General features: G+C 57.2%; 1 protein-coding gene across 1 annotated transcript; it reads left to right on the forward strand.

The window, feature by feature from the left end:
- Positions 1-402: 402 nt before the first annotated feature.
- On the forward strand, positions 403-5752 carry ARSI (arylsulfatase family member I; the record flags this gene model as incomplete). Its single annotated transcript, XM_080804926.1, has 2 exons — positions 403-719; positions 4345-5752. 2 exons carry the CDS (start codon positions 403-405, stop codon positions 5750-5752), a joined length of 1725 nt encoding a protein of 574 aa, XP_080661052.1.
- Positions 5753-13219: the final 7467 nt, after the last annotated feature.

Below are 13219 nucleotides of genomic sequence, written 5' to 3' on the forward strand. Positions count from 1 at the left end.
GAGGAAAGGAAAGCAGAGGCGAGAGAAATTAGGAGGCGGGAGAAATCGAGGGCTAGTAGGAAGGGGAGAGTCAGAGGATGGTGGAGAGCACTTTTTGGAAGCAGCCACGCCGCGTCTCAGGCTGGCCCGGCTGAGCTGGGGGAGAGGGAGCGAGGGCGGTGCAGGGCGGGCGCGCAGGCGGCGGGAGGCAGCTCTGCGCGGGCCTGACCTCCCCAGAGCGCCCCGCTGCGGCCGCGCAGGTCCGCCCTCCGGTCCTGATCCAACTTCTGGGCTGCCCCCGGGGCCGCTGAACAATCTCGCAGCGTCCAGGCGGGCCAGCCGGCGGGCGTGCGGGCCGTGCGCCCTGGGCGCGCGTGGCGGTGAGGCCCCGGGAACCCTGTGCGCCCGGACGCGCGGGCCGGCATGGCGATGCACGCCCTCACTGGCTTCTCGCTGGTCAGCCTGCTCAGCTTCGGCTACCTGTCCTGGGACTGGGCCAAGCCCAGTCTGGTGGCTGACGGGTCTGGGGAGGCCGGGGTGGAGCCTTCGGCCGCTCCACCCCAGCCTCCCCATATCATCTTCATCCTCACCGACGACCAGGGCTACCACGACGTGGGCTACCACGGCTCCGATATCGAGACCCCTACACTGGACCGGCTGGCAGCCGAGGGTGTCAAGCTGGAGAATTATTATATTCAGCCCATCTGCACGCCTTCACGGAGCCAACTTCTCACTGGCAGGTAGGCATGACCCAGGCTGCTGGGACTGGCCCGGTGTGCCCCAAATAAATCCCGTCTGTAGATTTCCTGTGCATTCACAGAAGCCCTCCCACCCCCCAACCCCTCTGGGACCTGGGAAACCAGGACTCCGCCAATTCTGTCTCCAGTTGCCTGTGTGATCATTAGTTAAGTCCTTTGCCCTCTCTGGGCCTCAGTTTCTCCAACTGTACACTGAATGGATTGGATCATCTTTGAGGTCTCCTCCTTCTGATGTTCTAGGACACACACTGTACACCATGTGAAGGAGACACCTGGGCATCCCTTTGTGAGAGGAACACGGCAGTCTCTGACACTTAGGTTTTAACGCTGCTTCTAATTACAAACCCGGAGGCCATGAGCAAATCATTTAGCTTCTCTAAGCCTCTGCTTCCTTGTCTGTCCGTAAACAGAGTGGAGGGCAGGGTTTATCCTGAAGAAGAGTGGTGAGGATGGGATGAGTTGTATGTATCCTGCTTGGCTATAATAAATGGCAGCTTCTATGTCACCGGAGGGATCAGGGTTCCCAAACGGAGGGCTGCATGGAAAGGAAACCAAGGAACGTGTAGGTGGGGCAGAAAGACACACGCAGGATGCCATGACCTGTGGAACCTTATGCTAGTTACTTCACTTCTCCAAACCTCTGTTTTTTCATCTGCGAAATCCTCCTAAGTTGGCTGGGAGCCCCCAGGAGACGTGCTGCTTTCTCCGTAAGGAGTTGTCCACAGGCAAGGCAGCGGGATTACAGGATTAAAAGAGCAGGGTAACAGGAGGTGGGGGTGTGGAAGGCAAACCCTGGCCACTTAGAGGAGAAAATCCTTTGGCAAGACTGAAGCTAATCCTCCTTGGATGGGGTCCAAGTCATGCCTTCCGTGAAGTTCCACCCAAAAGCCATGAGCACGATCTCAGGAACCAGAGCCTTGCTCTCCCTGTTTCCCCGGGTGGGAGAAACTGAGGCATGGCGTCAGGGGGAGCCCAACTCAAGCCTCTGCCCAACTTCAGGGTCGGTGGGAGAGGGGGCTGAGCGGCCAGGTGGTTGGCAGGGGTCCCAGAGCTGGGAGTCAAATGGGTCCCTTTTCTTCCTCCACTTGGCACGCAGCATTCAGCTCCAGGAACAGAGAGAGAGGGAGAGAGAACTGGGGAAGCGTGGAAGAGGGGCTGGTTGTGTGTGTTATGGGTTGGGGCCTCAGTAGTGTTGGCGAGGGCCAAATGTTGACTAACCTCCAGCAGGGGGAAAAGAACCTGCATCTCCAAGAATTGTGCACAAGCTAGCATTTCTCTCCCGAGAGGTGACTTTCGGTTGAAGCAGGGGAATGAGCAGCCGGCAGGGCAGGGTTCCAACCCCCTGATCTGGGAAGTTAGCTGAGCGTGGCTGGGCAGCGTCTGCCCTCCGCCCGCTACAGCTGGCTCCATCTGACTGATGCTGACGACTCTCATTAGTGTTTGTTAATGCATCCAGTCGTGCTCGGCGATGCTGGAGAGAGCCAGTGTTTCTCATGTTACCCCCTTGCAGCCGGGCTTCGGTGACCCGTAGCTGGCCCGCCCACTTTACAAACTGGTCCTCCGCGGTACCCAGCCCTGTGATGAGGCCCTGCCACTGCTTGGTCCTGGGGTACTTCCCATATTAAATGGAATCATTCATTAGCTTGACTGGGGGCTGCAGAGCCAGCATCACTGAGAGGATTTGAGCACAAGCTGGGTAGACCTGGGTTCCAAGCTCGGAGCCTCTGCTGGCTAGCTGTCTGCAGTTGGGCCCATGCTGTACTTTTGAGAGCCTCAGTTTCATCAGCTGTGGAATGGGGATAATAATAGTCTTCCCTGTAGCTTTTAATGAAGATTGAATGAAATAATATATGTGGTGGAGAGACAAATATAAAAATGGCGACAGTAGCTACTGATACTAACAATGAGAGCTCTAAGTTAAGGAAACCAAAAATAGGAGAGTGCCGCCCCCTCCCCCCCCCCCAAGGCCTGGGTTAAAGGAGTCAGGTTGTCAGGTCTTGGCTTAACTAGGATTCCTCTGGGGTGAGAAAAAGCTGTGGGATTCTAAGATCCTTGTGAAGTTCTAGCCTTCTTATTTACTCTGGGCTTTTAAGACTTGAGTAAAGGCTGGACACCACAAGCAGATCATATGGGGACATTGACCGCAGAAGAGATTTGAATGAATAGACAAGGAATGCAGGATTCTGCTAACCATTTGCTGCTGCCTCAGAGCGTCAGCCTGGGTGAGTGACCCAGATCCAGGGGCCACATGAATGTATAGGCAGGCACGTGAGAACTGGTCTCATAAAATTTGGGAACTGGAGGGTTTTCAGAGATCTCCCGTTCTACCCAACTCACCCGTCTATGTGAGCTCACTGAGGCCACCATGGGGGAGAGGAGATGTGGCAGCTGAGTTTGCTGGAGACGAGTCTGGGTTTGGACTCTGCTTGGACTTACGTTCAAGTCCTGGTTTTGCCCCTGACCCCTGAGTGACCTTGAGCAAGGCCCTTCCTCTCCTCTGGACATGGGGTTTTTGTTTGTTCGTTTGTCTTTTTTTTTTTTTTTAAGATTTTATTTATTTATGAGAGAGAGAGAGAGCGCGAGCACGAAGTGGGGAGGGCCCGAGGGAGAAGGAGAAGGACTAGCAGACCCCGTGCTGCATGCGGAGCCTGATGCAAGGCTCCACTCCGGGCTCTATCCCTGGATCCCGAGATCATGACCTGAGTGAAAGTCAGACACTTAACCAACTGAGCCACCCAGGTGCTCCTGGACCTGTGTTTTTAAAGACGAGATAAATACACTAGAAATTGACTTGGGTCCCTTCTGCCTCTAAAATCCTCTGAGTGCCTGCCTGCCTGCCTGTCTTCCTTCTTTCCTTCCATACGTGATTGAGGATTGTTTAAACATCACCTGAATACCGGGAATACAAAGTTGAGTAAAGGACAGCCCCATTACATACCACTGGACCCATGAGCATGTACAACTAAGCAGAACCCAATGGCCACGTAGGACAATGATCATGTGTACTAAATGTTAACCCAGAAACAAAAGTGACTCATTCTTTGAAAGAACTTAGGGATTCTGAAGTCTCTGAAGACCCCCTGGGATTTAGATCCCCACTCCAGTTACTAATTGTTTGAATCACTGGGCAAGTGACTTAACTTACTGAGCCTCAGTTTCCTTATTTGGAAAATGGGAATAATATGCATGCACTCCCTAGGTTAGTGGGGAGTTGGTGAGATGCTTAGTATAAGGGGCTTAGCACAATGCCGAGCACAGAGAGAGGACTTGGTATTAGTTATTATTATTTTTTTGCACGATTAACCTGGGTTTGACTCTTAACTCCCCCACCTTCCTGGCTGCGTGATCCTGGGTGAGTGGCTGAACCATTCCAAGCTTCAGTCTCCTCATCTGTCAAACAATAAATAATCAGCTTCCATTGATTTTGAGGATTTTGAGGATTCTGTTGAGAACGCATTTGGAGTGCTTTTTGCATGCTGATTACTGTGCATTTGCTGGAAGTGCTGGGACCAGAGCCCCCCTCAGGGAGGGCACTGGGGGCTTGGTTGGCCCGAGTGGTGGTTTGTAGCTTCCTTGTAACTTCCGCACTGTCTCCTCTTCCCACCAGGTACCAGATCCACACCGGACTTCAGCACTCCATCATCCGCCCTCGGCAGCCCAACTGCCTGCCCCTGGACCAGGTGACGCTGCCCCAGAAGCTGCAGGAGGCAGGCTACTCCACCCACATGGTGGGCAAGTGGCACCTGGGCTTCTACCGGAAGGAGTGCCTGCCCACCCGCCGGGGCTTCGACACCTTCCTGGGCTCGCTCACTGGCAACGTGGACTACTACACCTACGACAACTGTGACGGGCCCGGGGTGTGTGGCTTTGACCTGCACGAGGGCGAGAGTGTGGCCTGGGGGCTCAGCGGCCAGTACTCCACCATGCTCTACGCCCAGCGGGTCAGCCACATCCTCGCTAGCCACAGCCCCCGGCGGCCCCTCTTCCTCTACGTGGCCTTCCAGGCGGTGCACACGCCCTTGCAGTCCCCTCGCGAGTACCTGTACCGCTACCGCAGCATGGGCAACGTGGCCCGGCGCAAGTACGCGGCCATGGTAACTTGCATGGATGAGGCTGTGCGCAACATCACTGGGGCCCTCAAGCGCTACGGTTTCTACAACAACAGTGTCATCATCTTCTCCAGTGACAATGGCGGCCAGACCTTCTCCGGGGGTAGCAACTGGCCACTGCGAGGACGCAAGGGCACTTACTGGGAAGGGGGCGTGCGTGGCCTCGGCTTCGTCCACAGCCCCCTGCTTAAGCGAAAGCGCCGGACAAGCCGGGCGCTGGTGCACATCACTGACTGGTACCCGACCCTGGTGGGTCTGGCAGGTGGCTCTGCCTCGGCGGCAGATGGGCTAGACGGCTATGATGTGTGGCCCACCATCAGTGAGGGCCGGGCCTCGCCACGCACAGAGATCCTGCACAATATCGACCCCCTCTACAACCATGCCCGGCACGGCTCCCTGGAGGCTGGCTTTGGCATCTGGAACACGGCTGTGCAGGCTGCCATCCGCGTGGGTGAGTGGAAGCTGCTCACAGGGGACCCTGGCTATGGGGATTGGATCCCACCGCAGACGCTGGCCGCCTTTCCCGGCAGCTGGTGGAACCTCGAGCGCATGGCCAGTGCCCGCCAGGCGGTGTGGCTCTTCAACATCAGCGCTGACCCCTATGAACGGGAGGACCTGGCTGGCCAACGGCCTGATGTGGTCCGTGCCCTTCTGGCCCGTCTGGTGGACTATAACCGCACAGCCATCCCTGTGCGCTACCCAGCTGAGAATCCCCGGGCCCATCCCGACTTTAATGGGGGTGCTTGGGGGCCCTGGGCCAGTGATGAGGAAGATGAGGAAGAGGAGGAAGAGGCAGGCAGGGCTCGAAGCTTCTCCCGAGGGCGCCGCAAGAAAAAATGCAAGATTTGCAAGCTTCGATCCTTTTTTCGTAAACTCAACACCAGGCTGATGTCCCAGCGGATCTGATGGGGGGGGAGGTCATGATCTCTGTCCCCCTAGATGTACTTCCCCAATCAGGCCTGGCCCTGCCCCTCCCCACCAAGGGGCCTGAGGTCAAGTCCCCACCTGCAGGGAAATGGGGAGCAGAGAGATCCTCCATTGAAGGGTGGGGAGCTTGGCCTGGGGGAGAATAAACTAGACACGGTTGCCTGGATTCCAGTCCCACCTCTCCATTGACTTGCTCTGTGACCTCAAGTGGCCTGCGTGAGCTCTCGGGGCCTCCGTGTCTTGCTCAGTGAAAGAGCTGTAATGACTTGGTGGCTCCGTGGAGTGAACCTGGCGCCTGGGGCCATGATGGAGTTCCCGTTGACCTTGCCACCTACCAGCTCTTTGACGACCTTGCCCTTGAAGCCTGCACCTCTGGGATACTGCTTGGGTGAGGGTCCACATGGAGACATCTCTAGGCCTGGACCCTCGAGGAGGCATGGTGGTCGGGCCAGAGTGCTGAGGGCGGAGGTGTTGGGATAGGGGCTGACTTTCCTGGTCCTCCCATGGCTTGGGCCAATCTTGAGGCCAGACAAGTGCTAGGAGCTATGGGGGAAAGCTCTCCTTCCGGCCCCTAGCACCCAGAGGACAGACTGGGCTGTTAACTACAGCAGAATCAAGGGTGATGGGAACAGCTGTGAAAAGAGCTCCGAACCAACAATCAGGACACTGGGTGCTGCTTTGACCTTGGACCCAACCTTTCCCCTTTGGGCCTCGATTTCCCCACCTGCAAACGGGGTTGTTAGCCCTAGCTCCGCCTACCTCACAGGGCTATAGAGATATACTGGCCAAGGTAATGGTTGTGGAGGAGCCCATGAACTTGATTAAAATGCAGTCACATGGACACCAGGGCTGCGGGGCTGTCTGTGAGCACCCGTGTGGGTGTATGCTTCCTGAGGGCAAGTAGGAACTCACCATTGACCGAGTTGGTGGGAGAGGAGGTGGACAGGCTGGTGGGGAAGCAGAATGTACGGGTTCTGGTCCAGCCCTGCCACAGACCCACCGGATGACCTCTGGCAAATCCCGGAGCCTCTCTGGGCCTCAGTGTCTCCCTGTGTATAATGGATGATTTAAGAGCCCTTCCGACTTGGTCGTTCCAGGGACCCCTATACGTGTGTGCTGGGGGGCATGGGCTGAGTGGTGGGAGGAGGGGCCTAGGGGGCTCAGAGCCTGCTTGCTGCAGAGCGTGCCTCTATCCGCACATTGCGTTCTGCATATCTCCCTTCAGGTTCCAGTCGGTGCAGCGTGTGTAGGCGAAAGCCCTGCTGTGAATTTTGAAAATAGTTATTTTTGTCACTGGCAAAGGAGGCCTGTTAGGACTCGTCAGCTTGTGGATGAGCAGGACGGGCGGGGTGGGGTGGGCTGGGTGCGGTGCAGTGGAGGGGGTTTGGGGACGGGTTCCAGAGTGCATCCCCTCTGCAGAGCTAGCTGAGCCCAGCAGTGAGCGTCTGGCCTGGGGCTGCAGGGCGGAGGTGACTGACCATAGCCTGGGCCCCTTCCTCTGCCTCTCAGCGGGATCTTTCTCTGTCTCTAGGAGGTTGATGCCTGCGCCGTGCGGGGCAGATCACAGGGGCTGGGACGGGTTGAGGCCTCTGGGTTCCGGCCACTGCCAGCGCTTCTGCCTGCTCAGGAGAGAGACTGAGAAGTCGTCCACTGGGATGGTGTCCTGGGCCCAGCATATCCCACAGATGGGTTGTTCAGAGTCTGCCCGTTCTCCAGGACGTACCAGCTCCACTGGGTGCTTCCCCAGCTGTAGGGCTGTGCCCTTCCAGAATCGTGTGGCCCCAGGGCTCTCCTGCAGCTCCCGGCTCCCACCAGTTCGCTGGAGGCCTCTCCCAATACTGCCCTTACGTGGCCTAACTTCGAGCTCCAACCCTGCTTCTCTTCCTGGGCCCCTGACCTTTGGGGCCATGAGAGTAGGACCATAAAAGGCCCTTTCTGCACCTCCCTGGACAGCACAGCCTACCCCCTATGGCTAACCTGGCCTTCAACAGAGTCCATCTGGGCCCTGGGGCTGCCCCTGGGAGGAAGCTCTGCAGCATCTCAAACCCAGCCTAGAGCTGGCCTGGCTCAGAGTCCTACCTAACCCAGAACCCAGCAGACAGCCCAGGAGCCCCACTGAAGCTTCAGCCTGCAACCTGGTCCACAGTCCGGCTGTCCCCAAGCCTGCCTACCCCGGGCACTGGCAGCTGGCCCAGGCCTGAGATGGGTGGAAGGGACTGGGATAAGGAGCCGCCAGGATTAGGGCTTTGGGAGGAGAGGCTCAGCCTCCTTGTTGTGGTTTCTGTTCTGTCCAGTGGACAGTGTGGCTCCTGCCCACCTCCTCCTGTCTCCCTTGGCCCCTGAGATTCTCCCAGCCAGAGCACCTGGCTTTGGACTCTGCGCCAGGCCCCTGACTGCTACTGCTGAACAGACGCTCATACACCTGTGGTAGGGAGGAGTGGGGGGAAGGGCGGACCAGAGGCAGCTCTGGCCCCTTGGGACACTGATCTGGAGGAATGGAGCCTAGAGATGCCAGACAGACCCTCGGTTTCCCCCTTGGCTGGATCAGACGGCAGCACATCTCCCAGCAAGCCAGGTTAGAGCCAGGGGTGGCCCTATCCTAGCTAGGCCCTGCCTGTGGAGTCTTGAGCAGACATGACCGGTCCCCCAGGAACCAGGAGGGAGCCCCGGACCTGGCTGGAGGGCAGGGCTCTGAGCCCCACCCTGGACCTTGGCATTGTTTCTTCCTCTCACTTGGTACCGACTGGCTACCCTGGACCTCAGGCAAGCAGCCCGACAGTGGCAGGAAGGGTGTAGGCAGAGCAGGGTAAGGGAAGGAGCATTGTTCCGGGAGTCAGGAATTCTGGATTATGTCCTGACTCTGGCCCTGACTTCTGCTACCGAGGGAAGGCAGTTTCCTGTCTCTGGGCCTTGGTCTCCATCTGGGCTCTGTCAGGGCCCTTCCAGCCCTCATGCAGGCCAAAGAACATAGGGCGGAGGTGCAGAAGTCACCCAGACCTACACTGGCAAGTCCTGTTGCATCTCTGCAAAATAGGCGGTGACCGAACCCATCCCACAGATATGTGTTGTGAGGCATAAATTGTGCAGTATGCTTAGCACTGGGCCTGGCTCTAAACAGAAATAACTATTTTTCATATTTTTGGAGTCAGTGAGGGAACATCTTGTCCCCATATTTCTTAGGAGGAAATGGAGGCCCCAGTGGGAAAAAGACCTGCCATAAGCATTCCTAACCAACAGTTGAACTTGAACTTGGGTCCTCTAACTGCAGGCTGTGTCTTCTAACTGCCATGGCCCTCTGTCCCCTGGCTCCCTGCTTCCCTCTGCTCTGCAAGCAGTGCCTCCTATAGGGGACCCTGCAGGGGACAGTGCTGGTCCCTGCCCCCCGACTTCTCTCCCAAGTGTAAGCCTGGTGTTACTTGCTGCCATTCATTAACCAAATGGCCCTCCACCTAGACAGACCCCCTGCAGGATCATTTCTCCCTCGGCCCACTTTCCACCGATTCTGCCCCCCACGCTCACTGCCCTTAGTGGGACAGGCCTTGTGGGGACCCTTCCGATGGCACGTTTTCTGTGGTACCCTGCCCAGGCCCTGTAGGACCCTGAGGCACTCGGGTGTGTGCGTGTGAGCGTGTGCATGTGGGCTGTGCAAGGTGGGATGTGAGTGGGCGGGCACAATGCTTCCCAAGCTCTGATTCCCCCCCGCACCCCCCCACCGCTGCCGTGGCCCAGGAACTTGGCCCTGGCCCTAGTTCTTTTCCTTCTCATCCCATCGACATGGGGTATAGCTTGTGTTCCAGTTCCCTCTCTTAGCATGCCGGGGCTGTGCTCAGCGACCTCCGGGGGCTTCCGCCCCCGGCCACCAGCCTGTGGCGGGCAGGCCAGCTCGGGAGTACCACAGGCGTGTTGCAGATGGGCACACACGTGCTGGCTCGCATGCCTGCCATGGCCCTGGGGAGTGGGCAGTCTGGCAAGAACGGTCCCCCCGTGCAATCATCGGCTCGTTCTCTCCACATCCCAGAGGCAGGCCTGGCTCCTCACTGTCCGCCACCACCAGGCATAGCTGCCAGGCTTGTGGGCACAGGGGAGGCAGTGAATTAGCTGTCATGGGGGGCAACAGTCAAATTCAGGATGGGGCATGGGGCCCGTCCGAGGCAGTGCCCATACCCTGAGCTAAGCTCTCCAAGATTCCAAGTGGGTGTGTGCTTAAGAGAGAGTTGCCAAGGAGACCTTTGGGTCTTCTCCACCCTCTCCAGCCATCTCTCTGGCACCAGGTCCTGCGTGTCATGCCGTGTCCCACCCTCCTGCACAGGGTCTGGGCTGGGGAGGGCGAGAGGAGGCAGGAGGGAGAGAGGTAGAAATAAAGGTTGGGGGGGGGGGAAGACACAGGAAGGATAGGGAGGATTGAGAAGAAAGCACTTCGGGGAAGGAGGAAAGTGGGGGAAAGGTGGGAAAGAGAAAGGAGAGGAGAAAGAGGAGCTGAAAAAGGAGACAGAGGTAGGGAAGAATGACCAACAGGAGTGGCGGATGGGACAGAGTGGTACAGGGCTAGGTTGCCCTTGCTCTGTGAAGTCACACAGGTCGCCTCCATGGTCGCTGTCAGAAACAGGGGGGGAGCTGACCATTAGCCTCTGACCCTCTTGTCCCCCTAGATCTTCCAGTGACCTGAGGACATGACCTCCTGACAGGTGTTCTGCTTTCTACCTGCTTCTCTTCACCAGTGGGGGGCTGAGGATGGGACCCCGAGCCCAGGAACAGGATGGTCAGGCCAGCTCCCAGCTGAGCAGGACTTTCACCTCCTTTGTCCGGAACTTCAGACTCCCATTCATATAGCCTCAGGGTGGCAAACGGTTGCCATTTGTTTTATGTATTATGTTTTATGTATTAACTTCTAAAGCCTCATTAAGTGAGCTAAGAGGTCTCTGAGCCCTCTCATCCCAGCCCCAGTCCTTTGTCCTACAGGCATTGCTTGGACCCGGCTGGGGCCAGGTGATGCTCAAACCAGGAACTCAGCTCCAGTGGGGCTGCAAAGTGCTAGGAGCAAAGACGTGGTACATGCTTCCAGGATTCAGACAGAGCAGAGTGAGGAGAGAAGGTTTCTTTCTGAGTCTCTTAATAGTAATAATTTCCCATCTCTGAGCATTTACAGTGTGTCAGCGGCTATGCTCATCTGCTCATCTCCTTCCATCCTTAAACAGCCCGGGAGGTAGGGAATATTAGTAACTCTGTTTTGCAGATGAGAAAACTGAGGCACAGAGAAGTTAGGCAACTCATCTAAAATCCCACAGCCTATAAATGGTGGAATCCCTCTCCTCTCCCCTGGACAGTGACCGAGGTGGCCTCAGAGGTCACTAAGGGCTGTTGCAACACCTTCAGGAATGGATGCCCTCTCCCAGGAAGGGTTAGAGGGTCTGGGCAGGGAGGTGGCCGTGCGGCCCTTCCCCCACTTCCCCTGCATCTGCCTCTCGCCCCTGGCGGCCTCAGCTTCCCATGCCCAGCCCGCTCCCACCAGCTGTGCGGCCCCCGAGCAAAGGCCTCTCTTCTCTGCCTCTGAATTGCAACGTTGGCGGCAGGAGCAGGAAGCATATTGTGCGCAGAAACAAAACTGAGTGGTTTTTCCTTTTTCTGAAGGTGGTAATGGTGCAATTAGTGGCTAAGCCATTACCCCTCCTCCCTAGCTCGCCGCCTCTCCCTCCCCTCGGCCTCCCTCCTGTTTCTCTCCTGGGAAGAAGTGGCTATGTCCTGTATTGGAGAGCCAATCCTATCATTCTCTCCCACCCCTGATGCCCAGGGAGAGGGGCAGAATTGTGGGAGAGGGTACCCAGATGTCTCCAGGGGCCCCGGGACCCAAGGTAGTGAGTCAGGGACCCCCTAGGGTTGGGGATTACCAAGAAGTGGACAATGTGTCCAGCAAGTGAGGTGACCAGTAAGGCAATTGGAAGGTTCAGAGGGGTGGGTTAGCAGCTTAGAAGGTTGGGATCTTGGACCCTTTTATCTCACCTGGGCTCCTTGTGGGCAAATGCTGGCAAGAGACCTCAGCCTGGTGGGCTGTGAAATGAGCTTGAGTGGAGGAGGTGGGTGTGAAATTCTGAGTCCAAGCTAGAGTGATGGGGGTGGTCATGGTCCTGCTTTAGACCTTCCTTTTCCTCTTCCAGAAACTAAAAAGAGGCCTCGTGTTTACATACTTCCCAAAGGCTACCACAGCCCTTAGCCCACTCCCTCTTCACAGCCTTCCTCTGCAGTGGCAACTTTGTTCTGTTTTGCAGAAAAGGACGCTGGAGGATCAGAGAGGGGCAGTGACTTTCCCAGGGTCACACAGCTCACAAATGGCAGAACTGGAGTTGAACTCAGATCCTTAAACTCCAACCCTTTTCCTTCCAAACCACACGCCCCACCCCCAGGCTTGAGTGAGATCTTGGGGCCATGGATCTGGCTGCTGCCCTGAAGAGTTGAACTTGGCAGGGAAAAGGGGGAATGAGGAAGAGAGAATGAGGATTTCAGGGCAGGCCCATGGCCACTCCCCTCCATGCCAGGCCATGCTTCCCTCCCCAGTGCCGCCTCCGCCTCTTTCACCTTGACTTGAAGCACAAGCAGAAACTGGGACATGAGCCCCAGGAGACCAGATCTCCATGGTCCCTCTGGGGGCATGGGATGGAGGAGAGGGATGGGGGTGAGCGGGCCGGCAGGGCCGTTCCCTCCAGAATCCCAATGTCTCCTCTACACTTATCCCTCAAGGTAGAGCACCAGTGGGATGGACAAGGTGGCAGAGAACGAGAGCACAATAAGGAAGACAGAGGCAGAGGCAAAAAACAAAATACAGAGGGGAGCAGAGAGACAGTTACAGACTACAGTGATCCACTGGGAGAGAGATCCCAATGAATTAGCCATCGCTTCCTGTAAACCTTGGAACCCGGCTGTTGCCAGGGCAACGGGGCAATACCTGTCTCTCCAGAGGAGATGAAGTTGCCAGGGTAACTGCATCCTGTCTTTCCTGGGGACCATCCCAGAATGTGGCACCCACTGGACGTTACCATGGCAACTGCCTTTTTGCCCCACTTAATCCCATCCTGTCTGCTACAAGGGACCCACAGTTGGAGGTGGGGGAGGTGGGGAGAGAGATGATCACTTGTGGATTAAGTTTGTTCTTCTCCCCCTCCCCAGACTCCTCGGTCAGTCCACCACCTTGGGGGTGCTGGGTCCACCCGCCCCTGGGCCCACACAGGCCTGCAGCATTGTGTGCGGTTAGGGCCAGGGCGTCCGGGAGCAGGTTTTGCAGTGGAAGGCAGGCAGGTGTTGGGGAGGCAGTTACCCGGGCAACGGGAACAGGGCGTTTCGGAGGTGGTTGCCATGGGGACCTGGATGCTGACGAAGGCTCGCGAGGCTGTGAGCAGCCACAGTGCCCTGCTCAGAAGCCCGGGGCTCGTCAGTCAAGCTGGTTCTCGGCTCTCA

Source organism: Martes martes, assembly GCF_963455335.1.
Source record: "Martes martes genome assembly, chromosome: 5".
Taxonomy (NCBI): Eukaryota; Metazoa; Chordata; class Mammalia; order Carnivora; family Mustelidae; genus Martes; species Martes martes.